Source organism: Mus musculus, chromosome 5 (assembly GCF_000001635.26).
Source record: "Mus musculus strain C57BL/6J chromosome 5, GRCm38.p6 C57BL/6J".
NCBI classification, from domain to species: Eukaryota; Metazoa; Chordata; class Mammalia; order Rodentia; family Muridae; genus Mus; species Mus musculus.
In genome coordinates, this window is record NC_000071.6 from 134,619,811 (window position 1) to 134,641,131 (window position 21,321).

General features: G+C 48.0%; 1 protein-coding gene across 2 annotated transcripts; it reads right to left on the reverse strand.

Annotated features, from left to right (window-relative positions):
* Positions 1–61: 61 nt before the first annotated feature.
* Eif4h (eukaryotic translation initiation factor 4H) lies at positions 62–19,599 on the reverse strand. Of its 2 annotated transcripts, NM_033561.2 has the most exons (7): positions 19,431–19,599; positions 7,778–7,965; positions 5,731–5,795; positions 5,556–5,652; positions 4,631–4,690; positions 2,139–2,276; positions 62–1,838 (listed from the first exon to the last, which is right to left on the reverse strand). In NM_033561.2, exons 1-7 carry the CDS (start codon positions 19,487–19,489, stop codon positions 1,699–1,701), a joined length of 747 nt encoding a protein of 248 aa, NP_291039.1. In that variant the 5' UTR covers positions 19,490–19,599; the 3' UTR covers positions 62–1,698. The 2 variants fall into 2 exon arrangements, with proteins under 2 accessions (NP_291039.1, NP_001299796.1); NM_001312867.1 differs by lacking the exon at positions 4,631–4,690.
* Positions 19,600–21,321: the final 1,722 nt, after the last annotated feature.

A 21,321-nucleotide genomic window follows, 5' to 3' on the forward strand; every position in this document is an offset into this window, starting at 1 on the left:
GTAAATGCTTCTCTGTAGCACCCCAAGGTTCACAGCTCCCAAGTGGCCAGAAAGACAAGCATAAGTGTTATGTAAGGTTCTCTTTTATTTAAAAGATCATTCACAAAATACCATATCCATAGACTCACTTTCTGTCATAGAACTGAATGTGTTAAGTGTTTGGAATTCCATTCTTACAGTCAGCTGGGTGCCCAGCAATGTGGATGGACGGGCCTGTCTTTTCCGCATTGGAGATGGATTACATCATCTGAAAGCATCAGCTTTGATTACAACCACGCAATGCATGTCTGTCTTAAGTTAGGTATTGGTGTTACACAAATGGTTCTTATCTCAGAAGCAGAGAAGATGGCAGGCGAGGGAAGGAGTGAGAGTTCTGTAAATTGCCGAGACCTTGCAACAAAGACAATCCCGAGCCAAGGGGTAGGCTGGCAGGAAGCTGCTGGCTACCAAGCAAGCTGCACACCTCTCAGCCCCTTTCCCCAAGGCTCTAGTGGCTGGCTGACCCCTACTGCTCCAATTGGAGCAGACGGAGACTGGGTGCCAATCCTTTTCCATTGTTCACACACAACTGTTCAAGCCAAAAGCCAAACCTGGTTGATCCCCTTTGCTCTCTCTCAAGTGAGTGCTCCATACTGTCTGCGGGAGCAGGGGTCTGCCCCACAGAGGAAGCAGCACACCTAGAGGTTTCTAGACACCTAGGTACTGAGGGTCTCAACAGCTGGGTAACTGATCAGAGAAAGTGCCAGACTCTAGGCCTTGAGCTGTGGTGGCGAGCAGCCTCTTGGGCTAAGCGCCCTGGATCAGACAGACACAAGGGAAAGAGCGCAGACTCAGTGCAAAGCACAGCTGCCCGGTGCAGCTCCAGCACCACCCCTGCTTCCTACAGGCCTCAGCTGCAGGAAGCGGATTGAGCTGCAGCGGGTTGCACCCCCAAGCGGCCTCCATGGCCCAGGAAGAGCAGGGAATGAGCTTCCACTTGGTCTTAAGAGCGAGCAGGAGCAAAGCCACATGGCCACTGCCACCCAGGTCGCCACCAGTGCAGAAGGTCCAGACTCCCCTGCACCCATCTGGCCTCACTGTCTGACAGGAGCCTGCTACGGCTGATCAGGCTGCTGGGGCGGGTGATAGACCCCAAACACAGCAGCCTCTCAGGAGCAGCAGGCAGTTTCTTTGTTCTACCCCAAGGTGCATCAATTCTGCATGCTCATCCCAGCTGGACACCAACAAGTCACCACCAGCCACCTAGCTAGTGGCTCTAGCTCTTTCCCAGAAGCCACAGCAACACAGAACTCGACATGCAGGTTGGAGAGAAGCTCTGAGAAAAAGCAGAGGACAGCACGCCCGGAGTGTGGCCAGGGCGTGTAAAGGAAAGAAAGAAAGCAAAGGATGAAGCACCTCAGCCCACCTTCCACACGTGACCAACATCCACACCACGTGGGAAGGGCGGGGAGAGGGCAGGAGTGAGAGGGGAGAGAAAGAAAACAGAAAGAAAGCACAAAACAGGCACTAGATAGATATAGCAAAGCCAAGAATGTACTAGAAACCACTTGTTAACAGCTGACATGCACTCACAAGCTCTGTGTTTCCGCTGTAAGGAGGACAGTGCCAGGCGGGAATGGGGCCTGTAGGGCGACCGGCTGCCACCAGGCCGTGGTCTTGCTCCAGCTCCCCCACGCCCCATTCCCTCCCAACCTAAGCTCATTCTTGCTCCTTCTGAACCACTTCCTCTCTGGGCCTGGCTCCCCCAAAGATGGCTGAGTTGGGGTTGGCTACTTGATTGAGGGGCGTTGCCACTGTCCGAGGTTTAAGCTGCAGCCGAGGTCTCTGTGCTCGTTCCTCTGCAGACAGAAAATAACATGGATTATGTAAAACGGGCTCTGTGCCTTTGTGACAGGGCTTCACTTAGCCCAGCCTGGCCTCAAACTTGTTATGTAGCCCAGGCTAACACTGAACTCTGGATCCTCCTGCCTTTGCCCATCTCTCTCCAAGTGCCAAGATTATGAGCCATTATGATAAGACCTATCTAATTTCAAAATTGCCTTACAAATTTGATGACTGACAATCAGACTAAGATCAATGCAGGGCAAAAAGGAAGGTTTAAAGGGAGCAGACAGTGAGTCCCAAGGATGCTGCCATACCTTCTGTGGGTTCTCTGAAGTCCATGTTGGAGCCACGCAGAGGAGGGCCATCTCGAAAGCGACTCCCCATTGGAGGGCCTGCTCGCCGGTCCCCAGGGCGACTGCCCCCCCTACCCCCTAAGAAGTCATCCCTGTAGCCTAGGAAAGAAGACAGAGTCAAAAACTGTTTACACTGTCACATCAACAGAGATGCACAATGCTCTACAAATTGATTCTTCAATGTCATGTTTGTCTAGTATCTGGAAACTTTCCAAAAGTAAAGCGTACAAAACCCCCTGCATTTGCTGGGTGAGAACACATTTGGGATGGGAGCCAGGCCTTATGCCAGGGAAGCAATCTGTTAAGCCATGCCCAGCCTCTCACTGGGGAATTCAAGGCAACTATTCCATTTGTCTCTGCTGTGGCGTGGACCACACAATATCAATCAGAGAGAGTACCCAAGAATGTAGGCACCTTGCACCCACATATAAACTGCAGCTTACTCAAGAGATGCTGAATTCTGAGAAAAAAGGCTTTTCTCAGAGGCAGGATTGCTGCCAGGTTTGAGGCCAGCCAAGATCACATAGGAAGCCTGCATTAAAAACTAAAAATGGTGGTGGTGGCCAGACCAAAGCCTGTTATTCTCAGGACTTGAGTTCAGTTCCCAGTGCCCACACCACACACCAGTGGCTCACGACTGTCACCTCCAGCTCCAGGGATAAAGATGGTCTTCACGAGCTCACATGTGGTATCATGAGCTTATAATCCCATACCTGGGAGACAAGGGCTCTAGGTCCTCGGGCTTGCTGGCCAGCCAGTTAAACTCAGGCCAGTGAGACCCAGTGTCAAAAGTAAACCAAGAGGTGGCTCAGCAAGGAAAGGTGCTTGCTGCCAAGCCTGCCAACCTGACTGCAGTGCCTGTTTTCCACACAGTGCAAGGAGACTTCCTCTGAAAACTGTCACCTTACACACACACACACACACACACACACACACACACACACACACACACGCACACACACACACACACACAGAGGTTTGTGTGTATAGGGGAAGTGCCAAAAGCTTTAATCCCAGTGCTCAGGAGGAAGATGAACTGTGTTTGGGGGCCCAGGAACGCATTCAGACAAATGTCTGCAGCCTTTATTGTGTCCCTTTTACTCCTAACTTACTGCTTTCCATCCTCTGAGCACTGGGATATAGTTAATGGGTCATTTTAAGATGCCCTCTCTGACACTTGAGGGAGCTGAGCACACAAGCGGTACACAGATGCATAGCAGACAAACACCCCCACACCTAACCCATAAGGACAATGGGAAGGGCACGAAGGAGGAGACAAACTCATTTATGGACTTCTAGGAAGCATACCATGAAAACCCCGATTTCTCTTTGCAAAGTTAAGGTTAGCACACTGGCTGACTGGCTGACGTTTCTGGTAGAGGTGTGTGTGGTGCAGGACTTAGGGCCTCTCCTCATACGAGCTGCTGCTGAGCTACCTACTCCCCACTCCACTGGCACATTTTCATCTACTTTCTTCTTTGTATTTCCCTTTATTAAAAAAATTATTCAGCTGGGCGTGGTGGCACACACCTTTAATCCCAGCACTGGGGAGGCAGAGGCAGGTAGATTTCTGAGTTCGAGGTCACCCTGGTCTACAGAGTGAGTTCCAGGACAGCCAGGGCTACACAGAGAAACCCTGTTTCGAAAAAACAAAAACAAACAAACAAAAAAACTTCTTTAGAATACTGTCAAAATACTTAAATCCACATGTGTTTTGGAGGGCAACACCCCTGGCAGCCGACTCTGAGACCCAAGTGTGGTAAGACAAGGGCTCCCTCTGCATTCTTGGCCGAAACAAGGCATCTTGGGAAGGCAGTGGCCCTAGAACTGGCTATCTCCAGGACCTGAGGCCCTAACACCCCAGGAGCTGCTTCCTTGCCTGGGCTGGCTCTGAGACACATGCTTCCAGAGACCAGTGTATACATAAAATTATAGACTCACTGTGTGCTACTGTACTTTCATGAATAAGTTCATTTCTGGTTGCTAGAGGACTTGGCATTTGCATGCCTGTGCCCCTCATCTCTACTGATGCAGACATCCTCTGAACACCCTGGGTTGGCTGAAGAGGGGATGCTAAAGCAGAGCCTATCTACCCTGAAGTGAAGGAACCAGAGCTCCACGCCCTTCAAGAGGAATACCAGCCGCCAGGGTCCACACCACTGAGGGACCTGGGCACTCCTGGAGCCTCTTTGCTGTGTTACTTCTACAAACACTTCTAATTCTTTCTGTACCACATATGAAACACAAGAGTTGTCCTAGCTACAGCCCCAGCAACAGGCTCAGGGGAAAGCAGGAAGAGGGGCCTGGCCGGCCTCTCTACCAATCCTGAAGCGAAGCGTATGGCTGGAGACCTTGTGGAGAGTCTCACTGGTGGAAGGAATTCAAAGCCTGTCTAGGTTGAACATCCTGAGAAACAAGGGACGAGGGAAGAGTGGAATGTTAAATACTGATACCAGAGTTGAAGTCATCCCGGGAATCCCATCCACCTCTAGATTCTCGAGAGCCACCCATTCCTGAGGATACACACACACAAAGAGATCAAGTTGAGGGCTGTGCTCATTACTCTGTTTTCATGACACAAGCGTAATAATTTAACAAGAGGGAACCTTGATTGAGAACCTGGCCTGACTAATGTGTCCCCTGTGAGCACATCTAAGGGAACATTCTCTTGAGGGCCCAGGAAACAGTGTGTAAGTAATGCCACCTGAGGGCAGGCGAGCCTGGGCTGTCTAAGGAAGCGGACTGAGCATGTCGGCCAGGGAGCAGCATTCCCCGGTCAGTGTCCTCTGCCTCAGATCCTGCCTTAGCCTCCTTCCCTAGATGATGGACTGTAGCTCTCTTCCTCAAGATGCCTTTCCTCACACACAGCAAGAGACCCCTATCTAGGACGAGGCCATGTTGTTGTCTGTGCTGGACACTTTCATGTCAACAAGTCAGAGTCACGAGAGGAGGGAACCTCAACTACAAAAATGCCCCCATAAGACTGGGCTATAGGGCATTCTCTTCATTAGCAATTAATGTGGATGGGGCCATCCCTGGGCTAGTGGTTTGTGGTTCAATCAGAAAGCAGGCTGAGCGCAAGCCATGGGAAGCAAGTCAGTAAGCAGCACCCTCCATGGCCTCTGCATCAGCTCCTGCCTCCAGGTTCCTGCCCAGACGTCCTTCAATGGTGAGCAGTGCAGTGAAGTTTAAGCCAAATAAGCCTTTTCCTCTGAGCTGCTTGTAGTCACGGTGTTTCATCACAATAGAAACCCCAAGTCACTTCAGAAACAGGACAAAACCCAAGCTCTCAGGGACCAATGCTCAGTAAATGATGCACAGGGGTGGCAAGCAGTGTGCACACAGCAAGTTCCGTTCAGTGTTAAGACAGCTAATCACCTCTGTCATCAGGTCCACCTTTCCTGAATCCAAAGCCACCTTTATCTTGTTTTCTGCCTTCTGCAATGTCCACACGAAGTGACCGGTCACCCAAGAGCTGAGGACAAGGAAAAGACAGTTTATATATCAACAGGAACACATGGTTGTCTGGGCAAGGGAAGTTGAGGGCACTTACTGCACCGTCATAAGTCAGAGCCTCCTTCAGGGAATCCACCTCATCAAATTCTACATAGCAGAACCCTGGAAGAAAAAAACAGAAGCCACCTCATACAGTCATCCTGGACTCTAGGCCTGTCGGAATCTCATTAGTATCACTAAGCACCACAGTTGGTGGTGTCCCATTTGGGTTACAGTAGATCCCAGAACCCTCCACCCCCCAAAATCTTTTGTAACCCAGGCTGGCCCTCAAACTTGCTAAGTAACTAAGGATAACCAGAACTTCTGATCCTGTTGCCTCCATCTCCCAAATGCTGGGATTGTAGGCACATACCACCAGGCCTGGTTTATGTAATGCCAGGGACAGAATCCAAAGCAGTGACCGTGCTGGGCAAGCACTGTACCAGCTAAGCCACATTGCAAGCTGTTAGCTCTATTCCATCAGGTAGAGAATGCTAACTCAATGGGCACTGGAACTTATTTCTTCTTACAGTTACTCACTTCCCTTCTTGCAGGGCTGGGGATGAAGAACCTCATGTATATTACTAAGGGAAGTGCTCAGCCACAGAGCCAACCTTGCCCACAGCCTTAAGATGCTTTTACTTCAATTGTAAAGCCTTTCCGGGACCACTGCAGAGCTGTGATCTCATTGAATGTAATCTAACTGGTAAGCAGACTTCAGATCCAAATGAATACCTACGAAGCTTTGAAGAAAGGGACCACCAATGTCTAAATTCCTACTTATCAAATTTGTTCCAAAACTACAAAATATCCTTAGCAACAGGATCAAGTTCTCTGATGTCAACAGGCTAGAGGTGTGTGTTTTTAACAACCACACCCCCAACATGATTCTGACCCTGTCTTTCCTGTGGTGTCTGAGTTAAATACTGCAGAGCCATGTGCTCATCACGCTGTACCCTGTGTCCCTTCTCATGGGTCATGCTGTCAGAGGCAATGACAGCACAGCCACGCACCTTACCCTCTAAAGCTAACTCAACAAAATAATCCAAGATACAGACCCCAAGACATCCCATACTGATGTAGTCTGAAGCTAGGTTGCGCCCTTAAGCCTATGCACATTAGGTCGGCCAGTGCTTTTTAGCATGCTGCCTGCGACTCCTTACACCTGTGTTTCCTACCCCGTTTGTTATACAGCACGCCCAGCTGCAGGGTCTGAAGCAAAGCCGCACTGAGGAAAGCGGCACTCACACGTCTGCTTCTGGCCTGCCTTCTACTCTGAACTTCTCTTGGACGCACAGGGTAAGTTGAATGAACCCAGGACCATGCACTTGGGTCTGGGAGGCAGGATTTTCTTATCTACCTTTCCCATCCTTGGCCTATTTGGACAACATTGTTCAGGCAGTGGCTGTATGTGAAACGAACTAGCCTTCTCAAACAGGCTGCTTCCAAAGGGAGCCTGGCACACTGAGGCTACTCTCTGATTTCATAACAATTACCAGGAAGCTACCAATAAAAATGACACAGTGAGGGAGAAGTCCTTTTATAAAAAAGTTATTTTCAGAACTGAAGAGATGGCTCACTAAGAGCATGTTGCTCTTGCAGAGGACCAGGATTCAATTCTCAGCACCCTTACGGTAGTTTACAACTATCTATCTGTAAACCCAGATCCAGACAGCCTAATGGGCTCGTACATGGCTCCTATACAAGCATGCACGTATGCAAAACATTCATATACAAAAACAATCTAAATAAGTCTACTTTAAAAAAGAAGTCATTTTCAAGGATGCATAAACACATAGGTTGTTGCTGTTTTATCACCTTCTTTTCCTAAGACACTCCCATACCTACAAAGATACAGCATGAAGGCTGGTCAGGCAAACCTGGTATACACCACATCCCACTACAAACTACATCAAGGGCAAAATAGTTTCCCCAAGGGGTCCCCAGAGCTGAGTTAAAGGAGGATGTTGATTTCCGCTCTGTGGACCAGGCTAACACAGGACACTCAACCAGAGCACTCGGTGGCTCACTCGACTCATTTTCATTTACATCTCCCGCTCCCCACCTAACCTTCCACATCTAAATAATAAATATCTTAAGCTTACCTTTAAATTTGTCTGTGTCTTTGTCTCTGACTAGCCGCACACTCCGTATGCTGAGATCCTTAAAGATAGCATCTATGTCACCCTGAACTGTGTTAAAAGGGAGATTTCCTACGTAAGCTGTGTAGGGGGGCTCTGTGGGTAGCTCCTTCTGGCTCCGGGACCCATGGCCACCAGCACTGCCTCGGGACCTAAAAGGAGAGATGCAGAAGAGTTTAGGGCTCCTGACCCCATAACAGTAACTCACCAATCTATGTCCTCTGTCCCACTGTCTGGCCAGCATCCTTACTTTATCAAAAAGTGCCTGATATTGGTGACAGAATTAGCCATATAAACATTGCACAAGATGGGTCAAACACACCACATCACCTATGACAATGGCTCCCTTGCTGGGCTGGAATCTGTATCTGTAATGCTATGTGGCAAAACCTAGGTCAATACCCTCCATACACAATCACACAAGAAATATGGACCCACTCAGGAGCATGAAGGCAAGAGGATCAGGAGTTCAAGACCAGCCTAAGCTACATAAAACCCTGCCTCCGGAGATGGGAGGAGATGGGCTAAATGGCTCAGTCTAGGTGAAGTATTTGCCATGTACGTATGAGGACCTAAGTTTGCATCTCTGGGGCTTACTGGCCATCCAACCTAGCTGAATAGTAAGTTCCAGGTTCAGTAAGAACCTGTCTCAAAGATAAGCTGAAATGACTGAGGAAGACACCTGGCAGTGACCTTTGACCTAATATGCACACAAATGAACCAAAGAGAGAGCAAGGCATGGTGGCATATGCCAGTAACCAGGAGGTCAAAGCAGGAGCAAAGTTATCCTCAGCTATAAAGTGAGTTGGAGGCCAGCTAGGCCGCCCTGCTAGCCAGCCACAAAACAAAACAAAACAAAAAACAAAATAGACTAGCCAGAAGATATGCAGAAAAATCTTTATTTGGGGGTGGGGTAGAGAACCTTTGGCTTTTTTTTTTTTTTTTAAATCTTATTTATTTTTTTCAGGCAGGATCTCTCTACATAGTCCTAGAACACATTATATAAACTAAGATGACCTCAAACTCACAGAGATCCTCCTGCCTCTGCCTTCCCAGACCATCACTGCCCCCTGGTTATTTTAGATTTAAATTTATGTATATGAATGTTCTGCCTGCGTACAGATATTAAGTTCTACATGCATGGTACCACAGCAGTCAGGAGGGCACTGGATCCCTGTAAGTGGAGGTGCAGATGGTTATGAGCCATCATGTGAGTGCTGGGAGGCAAACCAGATCCTTTCTCTTCCATGTTCAACATCTCCAAGGCATCTCTCTAGATGCTGTGCTTAATACAGTCATTTCAAGTGACAGTCCACAGAATGCCTTAACAAATGCTGGGCATGGTGGCATATATATAGCTTTAGTCCCAGTACTTGGGAGGCAGAGGCAGGCAGGGCTGAGTTTTAGAGCAGTCTGGTCTACAGAGAGGATTCCAAGACAGCCAGGACTAAACAGAGAAGTCCTGACTTAAAAAACAAAAAACTGTAAAGAAGAGAGAGAGAGAGAGAGAGAGAGAATATGAGCATGAGCATGTTCTAACAAAGCCGTGTAGGTGGTACGTGTCTAGAATCCCATTCTTGTCCTGGAGACATAAAGGGAGGATCAAATCAGATCTCCAGCAGTATGATTCCATCTCAAACACACACCCAAAAAGGAAGTTCTGCAGCCTGACTTAGCAGTAGGACAGGCTTCTGAGGGCCTGTGTGTACGATATCTGTTGATTCAACCCGTTAGCACTACTTGCAGGCTCCCACGTCCTCACCCTCAAGTTTACATAGTATGTGACAGCCCCATTGATTAAACCCTTTGACACTTCTCACGCTCCCATCTCCCAAAGCACTCTGAATATTATCTTCAGTAAGCCACTTTAGGACTGGACCACCGACACGTGCAATCTCTGAGTATCTGGAAACTGCTACTTACTAACCCTTTTAAGTACAGCCCAGTAGATGAGTAGCAGTAATAAAATGGAGCACTCCTGCAGCCAACGTGGTGCCAGTGACAACAGCAGGGCTTTACCACAGGCTACTGACCCTTGATATTCTGACTGACCTCCTAATAACCTGTCAGGAGGTTCAGCTCACTGTGACGTGGGTGTGGGTGGCACACGCAGCAAGATATGCTAGATACAAGTATGTGACTCATCCATACCAGGGAAGGATACAGTGACTTTAAGCACTGCTTATTTCTGGAAAAGTGAGCTCATGAGTACACAGGTATTATGAATAAGGTTTAGTAACAGTGAATACCAGCAAGACCAGGCCCAGGAGTAAGGTAGGGATCACTCCCTAAATCTAGGGGGCCTAAAGGGATGCAGTTAAGACAGTGGGACTTGGGGCTGGTGAGATGGCTCAGTGGGTAAGAGCACCCGACTGTGGTCCGAAGTTCAAATCCCAGCAACCACATGGTGGCTCACAACCATCTGTAATGAGATCTGACTCCCTCTTCTGGAGTGTCTGAAGACAGCTACAGTGTACTTACATATAATAAAAATAAATAAATCTAAAAAAAAAAAAAAGACAGTGGGACTCTGGAGGCATGATGGCCCACACCTTTAACTCCTGGCGGATCTCTGAGTTCAAAGCCAGAATGGTCTACAGAGATCCAGGAAACCAGAGAAACTCTGCCTCAAAAAACCAAAGTGGTGGGATCCACTTCAAAGCCATAGAAGGCAAGGGTGCTTTTGGGAAGGCAAAAAGCTTAACTGTCAGCCAAGTAGCAAGAAAAAACAACATGTGGAAGTACCAAACAGCTGGCTAGAGACAGGATTCAGAGCCCAGATGAAACGAGAGCATCCTGCTCAGAGGGAGCACTGCTAACCACTCACTCATCAGTACTTCCTTAGTAGGGCCTGGGCTACATGGTAAGAACCTGTCTGGAGCAGGACCTCCCTAGGCCAATCACTTCTCTGGACATCAGTGCTTGTTTTCCTCTATCAAGTCCAGGCTGTCCAACCTCCCCAGCCTGGATGACAACATACAGCATGCTTCCATCTTGTCTGTTACTTTATAAATGCTTGAAATATCAGTTTCATAAATGAATTTAATTGACTATAAACCACTTCATAAATACCAAGTGCCATATAAAATTTAGTAATCACAGAGCACTCAAGGTTCAGCTGCCACACCTGAGGTTATGATCTGAGCCAGGCACCTGGGACAATAGGGAAGAACAGAAACTGGGAATCAAGTAGCCAAAGCACAGAGCCTAGCCCCTCTCCCACAAGCTCAAGCCAGGTCTGATACCCACAAGCTCCCAGGCTCTATCACACAACCATCACCAAGCCACAGCTCTGTTCAATAACCTAATGGTTGATTAGGAACAGCCTAGTGATCTATGACACAAAGGGAAATGTTTCAAAGTAGCAACAATAATTCAGGAAACCTAACCCTTAGCTGCCAAGTGTGACCCAATCCTTTAGGCTGTCAAGTTTTTCACCCCAATCAATCAAATGGTAGACTGTCTGGAGGTCAGAGCAAGGAAGGATCTGGAAGGCCAAGCCCCATACATGCCCTCTAGCAGGAATCTGGAAAAAAAAAAACATCACCAAATCAGAAATTCTCTACATCAGGAACCTGAGCTCAATTTTGCAGACAGTAGACCACAGAAGCAGACTCTAATGATGGCTAACAAAGACAGAGGTTTCAAACAGACCAGAGGAGGAGTGACTACAAAAGAAACCAATTGGGCTGGAGAGGTGGCTCAGCAGTTAAGAGCACTGACTGCTTTTCCAGAGGTCCTGAGTTCAAATCCCAGCAACCACAAGGTGGCTCACAACCATCCATGAGACCTGACGCCCTATTCTGGTGCATCTGAAGACAGCTACAGTGTACTCACATACATGAAATAAATAAATCTTTAAAAAAGAAGGAAGAGGAGGAGGAGAAAAAAAAAAAACAATAAGCCAATCAGGCCCAGCACTCAGTGAAGAGCCTGTCTAGCAAGCTTGAGGCCATGGATGCTGCCCTGAGTACCACACACGTCCAGGGAAAAGAGATGACTGGAGGCTGGATACAGTCAAGTAAATGAAGCAGAAAGTCAATTTGGCCCAACTGGCCTGGTGGCACAGGCCTGTGATCCTAGCCACAGACACAGGAAGTGGGAATTTTAAATGATGCCAGCCCTGGCAAGACTGTTTCAACCAAACAAAATACTTCCAAAGTTAAAAAAAAAAAAAAGAAAAAAAAAAGAAAAGAAAAAAGGAAAGTGTGTGTGTGTGTTTAAAGATATAGCTCAGCAGTAGAGAATTTGTGCAGTATGGACAAATCCCTAGGCTCCACCAGGCCTGTAACCTTAGTATTAAAGACACACAGGCGGGAGTCAGGGGCATCAGGAGTTCAAGGTCATTCTTGGTACTAAATCCTTGGGAAGGTGAGTCACTATGGAGACCCAGTCTCAGAATTAAAATATGCCACCTGTGCTGGTACATCCTGTCATTCCCAGCACCGAGATGGCAGAGACAGGCAGATGCGAGTTCAGATTTCTGTGTGTTGAGAACAAAGCTGGGTCTATACAGTGAGTTTCTATCTCAATAGTCTCCTTTGCCCAAGTCTTCGTTTATTCTTCTTGGTGTTTCATATAAACCACACAGTCAGGCATGGTGGTGCATGCTTTTAATCCCAGCACTCGGGAGGCAGAGGCAGGCGGATTTCTGAGTTTGAGGCCAGCCTGGTCTACAAAGTGAGTTCCAGGACAGCCAGGGCAATACAGAGAAACCCTGTCTCGAAACAACCAAAAAACAAAACAAACACCCCCACACACATACACAAACTTCTAAGACTGGTGTTAAGCCACTTGGTGGTGGCACACAGAGAGGCAGGTAGATCTCTATGAGGCCAACCTGGATGACAGCCAAGAAACCCTGACTCAAAAACCAAAGGACTGGGTATGTGGGTACCCAGCTTCTATCCTAGCCAGGGCCACACAGGAAGGCCCTGTCACAAAAACACAACACACACACACCTCTCACCTTCTCTCCTTTTCCTTAAAGACAAGCCTCCCCAGCTGGGTGGCGGTGGCGCACGCCTTTAGTCCCTGCACTTGGGAGGCAGAGGCAGGTGGATTTCTGAGTTCGAGGCCAGCCTGGTCTACAAAGTGAGTTCCAGGGCAGCCAGGGCTGCACAGAGAAACCCTGTCTCAAAAAAAAAAAAAACAAAACAAACAAACAAAAAACTACTTTTCAAAATCCCAAACACATCTGGGATGGTGGCTCAAACCTCCTTTAATCCAAGCACTAGGGAAGCAGAGGTAGGACTCCTGTGAGTTTGAGACCTGTCTAGTCTACATAGACAGCCAGGGCTAGAGAGAAACCCTGTCTCAAAACAAAACAAAACAAAACAACAAAAAACCCCAACCAAATGTATGTTGCAGTTAACCCCCTGGGAAGAATCCATTCAACTTACAGAAGTGTTCTGAATGCTACAGAGTAAGTAAGGCTAGCACTGAGAGGCCTGGGGAACACCCGGCTGGAAGTCCTTCCTGGGGTGCCAACCACAGCAGCACATTCCTTGTAATGAGCAGAGATGACAGCACTAGTGCCTGTGGCTTTTTTTGTTTGTTTGTTTGCTGTTTCTGAGACAGGTCCGTGTATCCTAGGCTGGCTTCAAGCCATTAGCTATGCAGCAGAGATGCTTCTGTCTCTCCCTACAGTATTGGGATCACAGACAGACCCACCAGGTGACTTACCTGGTGCTGGGGATGGAACTAAGAGCTTCATACCTGCCAGGTGCACGCTCCTTAATGAGCTGCACCCCAGCTTCCACACAAAAACTCCTTATCAGTTATTTGTGAGCACTCATTTATGTCACTGATAATTACACTAATTATAAAGAAAATTCAAGGCCGGTGATGGAGCAGCTGGCTAAGAGCATCTGGTTGCTCTTGCAAGGAACCATGGCTCTATTTTCTGCATCCACAGCTATGATAATGGGGTTCCAGGGAATTGGACACTTTCTTCTGATCTACCACCAGGCACATGCAGACAAATCATTCCCAACACGTTAAGATCCATCTAGTAGAGGCACTTGGAAGGCAGAGCCAAGCAGTCTCTGAATTGAGGCCTGTCTGTTTGGTCTACATATTAAGTTTCAACCTAGCCACGGCTACGGAATGAGATCCTGTCTCAAGAAAGTAAAGACTGTCCTGGAGATCAGGCTGGCTTCAAACTTAAGAGATCCACCTGCTGCCGGGTGGTGGTGGCGCACGCCTTTAATCCCAGTGCTTGGGAGGCAGAGGCAGGCGGATTTCTGAGTTCAAGGCCAGCCTGGTCTACAAAGTAAGTTCCAGAACAGCCAGGGCTACACAGAGAAACCCAGTCTTGAAAAAAAAAAAAATAAATAAAAGCAAACAAACAAAGAGATTCACCTGCCTATACCTTCCAAGTGCTGGGTTTAGAGACATATACCACCACCATGCCCAGCCAAGAAATTAACTTTTTCCCTCTAGTCCCTATTGTTTGTTTCGGAGCCAGAGTCTAACTATGTAGTCCAAAGTCATTCATCTACTTCAGAATCCAAAGTAGCTAGGACAGACATTCATGTCACCACATCAAGTTTAGGAATACTTCAATTTGCACTTTCAACAATCCCAGTCCCTGCGGCTAAGATTAACCCCCATCTAATTCTCCTGCTTGATGGCTTTTAATTAAGCACCCAGAAGCCTTTGCTGCAAATGTAAAATGTTACAAAAATGTTTCAAATGTAAAACCAGAGCTGGAGAGATGGCTCAGCAGTTAAGAGCACTGGTTGCTCTTCCAGAGGTCCTGAGTTCAATTCCAGCCACTACATAGTGGCTCACAACCGTCTGTATTGGGATCTGACGCCCTCTCCTGGTATGCGGGATGTATATGCAACAGCACTCATACAGGAAATAAATTTAAAAAGTAAAATAAAATAAAATGTGAAACTAGTATTAGTATTTTTTATGGTCAATGACCAACAAAACAACCAGAAACTCTGGGCTGGAGAGCTGTGAAGGTTATGAGTACCTCTTTCAGAGAACTTGGGTTTGATTCCAAGCAACCACATTTGTCTGTAATTTCCATTATAAGGGATCTGGTACCTTCTTTCTGGCCTCTGTAAGTACACCCATGATGCACAGACATACACTTTGGCAAAATACCCATAGACATAAAATTAAAAACCCAAACCAAAACAACAACAAAAGTAGAATCCCCAAAAGACAATTTAGGAGCTGAGCCTGATGGTACATACCCACTATTCCTGGAGGCATGATGGTACTGAAGAGGCGAGGCAAGTTTCTGGTTAGCTCTGTCAACAGATCCCAGGCTAGCCAGGGATCCATAGAACAAAGCCAATCAAACATCTGGGTGTAGTGGTGCCCACTCCAGGACAGCCAGGGCTAAAAATGCTGTCTCAAGAAACAAAACAACTGGGCTGGTGAGATGGCTCAGTGGGTAAGAGCACCCGACTGCTCTTCCGAAGGTCAGGAGTTCAAATCCCAGCAACCACATGGTGGCTCACAACCATCTGTAACAAGATCTGACGCCCTCTTCTGGAGTGTCTGAAGACAGCTACAGTGTACTTACATATAATAAATAAATAAATAAATAAATCTTAAAAACAAAACAACTAAACCCCCAACTGAACAAACAAAACAAAACAGAGTCCATGCAAGAGTCAGCTCAGCACAATCGGCAGGCGGTGGTGACCCACACCTTTAGTCCCTGCACTTGGGAGGCAGAGGCAGGTGGATTTCTGAGTTTGAGGCCAGCCTGGTCTACAGAGTGAGTTCCAGGACAGCCGGGGCTATACAGAGAAACCCTGTCTCGAAAAAACCAGGGGGTGGGTGGGGTGGAGAGCACACTCAACTCTCGAGGACTGGGAATTCGGTCTTGATTTGCTTGAGAGCAATGCTTGCTCCCCGCTGAGGATGGATCTGCACATGGGTAGGCTTGAGGAAAGCCATGCTTTCAGCCCTCACTTCCTGACAACTGCAGGACCATAACACATCTACAAAACAGGCTTGGGTCCCTCCAAAGAGGTGCACCAGAGACTGCAATCCTGAGGCCTTAATGAAAGCTTTTGGACAATGTGTAACTCTGAAAGTCAGGCCACAGCTATCGCCCTCATGTCCTGGACCAGGGGAAAGTGCCTCACACAAATGATTAAGTACAAGATGATCTTCCCAATATATGCTGAGGCACCTATAAGGTTAAAGTACTGCAGAGCATAAAGATAACTGCTGATATGAACATCACCAATACAGCAATTAAAAGATCAATCACCAAAGATATCTAGTCACCTCTTCTACCATACTGTAAATTTTCAGCTTCAGAGAGGGGAGAACAAGACTTGGTTCAGTACTCAGCTGAGCTGGAGGGGAAGAAATGAGACTACAAAACAAAAAAATCCACCCAAAACAAGTCAGCGGAGGCAGATCTGTTCTTCTGTAAAACATAAAATAAAGACTTAGTGACGACAATCTTGGAATTTTTCACTTGGAATCCTCCTGCCTCAGGCTTCAGAGAAACCCTGTCTCAAAACAACAACAAAACAAAAATCAAACATCCCCTCACAAACAAGAAAGGAAAAAAAAAAGCACCAAAATGATAGAGACAGGTGAATGTTAGTCCAAAGTCATCCTGCCTACCGAGTGTGCCACAACCTAGGCTACAAGAGAGCCTACCTGCCGGGCAGTGGTGGCACACCCTTTAATCCCAGCACTTAGGAGGCAGAGGCAGGTGGATTTCTGAGTTCGAGGCCAGCCTGGTCTACAGAGTGAGTTCTAGGACAGCCAGGGCTACACAGAGAAACCCTGTCTTGAAAAAACCAAAAAGAGATCCTACCTAAAATAGAACAGAAAAGGGGGGGGGGTGCAAAGGGGGTACTCAGGAGGCAGGGCAGGAGGATCTCTGAGTTCCCAGCCTGGTCTACACAGTTCCAAGACAAGGCAGGATTCTATAGAACTGTCTCAAAATGCCTACCCCCAAGGGCCTGGGAGATGGCTCAGCTCTTACCAAGAGCATCAGCTATTCTACCAAAGCACCTACAGGGTGGCTCATAACTCATCCCAGACATCTCTTTAGACACCAGGAAAGGAGACATGCGCAGACAAAACACTCATACCAAAAAAATGAGTAAAGAAATTGAAAAATGTACTTCCATGTGAACAAGCCAGTCAAAATGCCTGGTACCCGTGATGCAGGCCTTTAAATCCAGTGCTTGAAGGTAGAGGCAGGAGATCTGTTTTCCAAGGACAGCCAGGACTACCTACATAGTGAGACTGTATCCCAAAAAAAGAAAACAACTTGAAAATTTCAATTCAAAGAGGTGTTAATAAGTAAAGGGACTTTCAGAACATCTTTTTTTTTTTTTTTTTAAAGATTTATTTATTTATTATATGTAAGTACACTGTAGCTGTCTTCAGACACTCCAGAAGAGGGAGTCAGATCTTGTTACAGATGGCTGTGAGCCACCATGTGGTTGCTGGGATTTGAACTCTGGACCTTTGGAAGAACAGTCGGGTGCTCTTACCCACTGAGCCATCTCACCAGCCCTTTTCAGAACATCTTTAAGGGATGCTTAAAGGAGTGTTAAGAATCGCCAGGCTTGGTGGCGCACGAGCACGCCTTTAATCCCAGCACTTGGGAGGCAGAGGCAGGAGGATTTCTGAGTTCAAGGCCAGCTTGGTCTACACAGTGAGTCCCAGGACAGTCAGGGAGGGCTACATAGAGAAACCCTGTATCGAAAAACCAAAAGTTAAGAATCTCAAATTAGCTTTGAGAGATCATCTAGGTAAATGGCTAACATTTTCATCTGCCTATAAGTATTTCAAATAAGTTGCATCTTGAGAGATTTGAATTTTTTTCTAATGTTTTAAAGTTATTCAAGGGTCTCATTTGTGGCATGTGCTAAGTCTAATGACCTTTCCATCATCATCAAAGGTTGGGAAGTTTGTTCAAAGGCGTTTTCTTCCCCTTTGAGATAAGACCTCACTATGTAGTCCAGGCTGTCTGAAACTTGGGTTTCTCCTGCCTCAACCTCTCTACAGTATGAGGATTCGAGTAGGAAAAAAAGAGCCCCTGAGCACATTTACTTCTTTCAAGTAGAGAAAAACAACCCAACCCAAACTGAGCATGCCGGCTCAGGCCTCTAATCCCACCACTGGGAAGGCAGAGGTGGGCTGAATTCACCTGGTCTGCATGGCGTGTTCCAAGTTGGCCAGAATTACATACACACCAAGACTCTATCTTTAAAACAAAAAAAACAACCCAATGGGACGTTAGTACAAATCCCATACCTAGAAAGCCATCCCCAAGGGTATTCATGCTAACATTTCATCCAACACCTATTTTTATTTTTATTAGCAAATAAAATACGTGTGGCTCCACCTTAGCCCCAACTTCCTCCTTCTGAAAGCATGAAGAGTACCCAGTACACTACTGCAACCAAACAAGACTGTGACTCACTCTCAAACCCAGGTATTTAAAGGTGATCATTCTTCACCTAACAAAAGACACTTTGGGGGCAGCCACCTAGGAAACCCAACACCTCAGTACAACTATTGTGATATTCTCCGGGCAAGTCACCTTTGCTGTAAAAAAGGATAAAAGCCAAGTGTGTCCTTGACAAATAAACAAGACGATTAAATTGTCCCATAAAACTCCTATAAGCTTAAAAAAAAAAAAGAAAAAAAAGCAAGTGGCTGATGCTTGTTTATTTCTATTGTTTGGCAGGAGACTGAATCCAAGATATGCTAGACAATCGCTCTGTGACTGAGCCACAACCCCAGCTGGTAACGTGTTATTTAAAAGGGCACAAACTATCCGGGCGCCCGTTTTTTGGAATTATGCACCAGGAGCTATCTATTCATCAGTAAAGGATTTAGGGAGGTGGGAGGAGGACTGGTTTTAAAGTATGTTGTCTTTATCTGACCGGAATCAGAACGAAGCGAAAGCGATTCCCCAGGTCAGGGAAGAAACTGGGAAGAAATCAACAATCTCCGCCAGCAGACACGTAGTATCTGTCAATAAGGCATTCGAAACGCCAGGGAGGCAGAGAGAAAGAGCCACGCACACTCCCCACTACGGTGGATTTGTTTTGGTTCAGGTCCCCGCTCCCTGTCTCCCTCGCTGGATCCGACGGTCCCAGCATCCAGACTCGAATCGGAAGGGAAATCGCCCCTCTCGCTGCCGGCGGGCCTCTCGCAGAAGCGACCCAGGGGCTCCGCCAGGCAGCGGGGACCCTGGAGAGGGGCAGGCCGCTTCCGCCGCCGCCGCCCGCTTCCGCGCTGCATCCCAGCCCGGAGCGCGCTGGGGAGAAAGCTGGACGCGGCGGGCGGGCACTGGTATCCCCGGGAAACCCTCCGGTGTCGCTGTGATCTAACTTTCCGACCGAGGCCCCGCAGGGTGCCGGGTCCGGGGCCGGCGCGGAGCCGAGGGCAGGATGTGCGCCGCGAGCAAGCGAGAGACCCGCAGCCTAACCGTCGCCAGCCGCTCCCGGAGCGCGCCATTTCCAGGCCTCGCCTCGGGCCTGCTCAGGCCGCTTCCCGCCGCCCGTCTCGAGTGAGCGCGGCAAGGCCGCCTCCCCCTTCGAACCTTTCGGCACTCCCCCCGGCCGAGCCGCTGGCCCGCCTGACCGCGCCCCGCTCGCCTCACCCTCTACCGCCGCCGAAGCTGCTGTAGGCCCGATCGTCGTAGGTATCGAAGTCCGCCATTTGCCGTCTCCGCTCCTTGAGGAACCAGCGGGCCAGCGAGGAAGGACCCCGCAATATAACTCCTCCTCCCCCCGCCCGCCCCGCTACCGGGGCTGTCCGCCGCGCTGCCTGATCGCAAGTCGCACGCACGCATGCGCGCGCCGCCGCGCCCGGCCTTGGGCCGACGGGGCCCGCTGCTGGCCCCGGCGCGCTCTGCGGCCCACGTGGTGCGGCGGCCGGCCCCCGGGGCGCCGCGCGCACGCTCTGCCCTCCCAGGCCCATTGTGTGCTAGCTTGCTGCTTTCACGCGTGGTTGCCTCTTACTGTCCTTGCCCCGCCCTGCCCCGTGGTCACCTACCCCTCGGGCGTTGTCTGTCACCCTGCACGCTGCTTTCTCATTGTCACTAGATTCAGTTTGGGTTTTGTGGAGCCCAGGCTGGCCTGGAGCTGGGGCGCTGTAGCTGAGGATGACCTTGAACCCCTAGTTTTGTTTTTTGTTTTTTTGGGTTTGTTTTTTTGTTTTTTGCTCTCTCCCTTTCTCAAGGGCTGGGGTGACAGTGTGCCACTATGTTGGGATCTCTGGTATCACGTTAGATTTATTAAAGTGCCCTAGGTCTGCCCCACTTGGTCCCACTTGGGCACAATTCTTCAGGACAAATGGTCCCTGGGTAAAGCTAAAAGGAAGACAACCTGTTCTAGGTAGAGGTCCCTAGATGACCAAGGGCAGAAGGCTTGTAAGTGAGAATGGTGTGTGTGTGTGTGTGTGTGTGAACAAGACGAAGTGAAATATCTTTGTTTTTGAGACCTGCTACAAACGACGTGGTGGTAAATATCTGTAATCCCTACTCTAGGAAGACTGAGACTGGTCTCCAAAATAAAATAAAATAAATAAAAAACAAAATAAATCTTATAAAGACAAAACAAATTGTATTCTCTGTCTGGGTATTGGGGAGGGGTGGTGAAGATGAGGCTGTTTGTAGTTGAACTGATAAGAGATTAGATATGTTTTATTTTTGCAGGAGTCTGCTCTGAAAAAGAAATTTTAAGGGTGGGCAGGTGGGCTCAGTGAGTGAGGATGTTTGTTACCAAGCTTGACCTGAGTTTGATCCCCAGGACCCACATGGTAGAAGATGAGTCTCTCTCTCTCTTTCTCTCTCTCTCTCTCTCTCTCTCTCTCTCTCTCTCTCTCACACACACACACACACACACACACACACACACATCTAGCGGGAGGACCAGGTACATAGACCCTGTCTCAAAAAAAAAAAAAAAAAAAAAAAAAAAAAAATTCAACCAAGATGGACAGCTCCTAAGAAGTGACTCCTAAATTAGGAAGTGGTAGCAAAGGCCTTTACTCCCCTCATTCTGGAGGCAGAAGCAGGCGGATCTATGAATTTGAGGCCATCCTGCTCTACAGAGTGAGTTCGAGGACAGCCAGGGATACACAGAAAAACCCTGCCTTGAAAAACCAAGAAGAAGGAGAACCTCTGAATTTTACAGCACTTTTTTGTACCCCTGACACACAAAGACACAATGTTTTAAAAAAAACAAAACAAAACTACAGAACAAACCCCAGGGGCAGGAGAGGCTAAGGACACTCATTGTCTAATGTTCCAGGGGCTTCATTTCTATCTCTAGCAACCACATAGCAACTCAAAATTGTAACTCAGCTTCAGGGGCATCTGACAACCTCTTTTAGCCTCCAAGAAGATCAGAGAGTATCAGGTACACGTGAGGTACACAGACATACATGCAGGGAAGATACCCATACATACAAAATAAAATAACCAGCTGGGCCAGGCATGGTGGCGGATGCCTTTAATCCCAGCACTTGGGAGGCAGAGGCCGGCGGAT

What these genes read in the sequence shown, in the direction of transcription:
- Eif4h (NM_033561.2), bottom strand. Translation starts at nt 19,489, where the DNA reads ATGGCGGACTTCGATACCTACGACGATCGGGCCTACAGCAGCTTCGGC. An exon ending in CCGGGATGACTTCAACTCTG is followed by an intron (nt 2,277 to 4,630) that starts GTATCAGTATTT and finishes CTTCTTTCCTAG; the next exon opens with GCTACAGGGATGACTTCTTA. An exon ending in CTTCAGAGAACCCACAGAAG is followed by an intron (nt 1,839 to 2,138) that starts GTATGGCAGCAT and finishes TTCTGTCTGCAG; the next exon opens with AGGAACGAGCACAGAGACCT.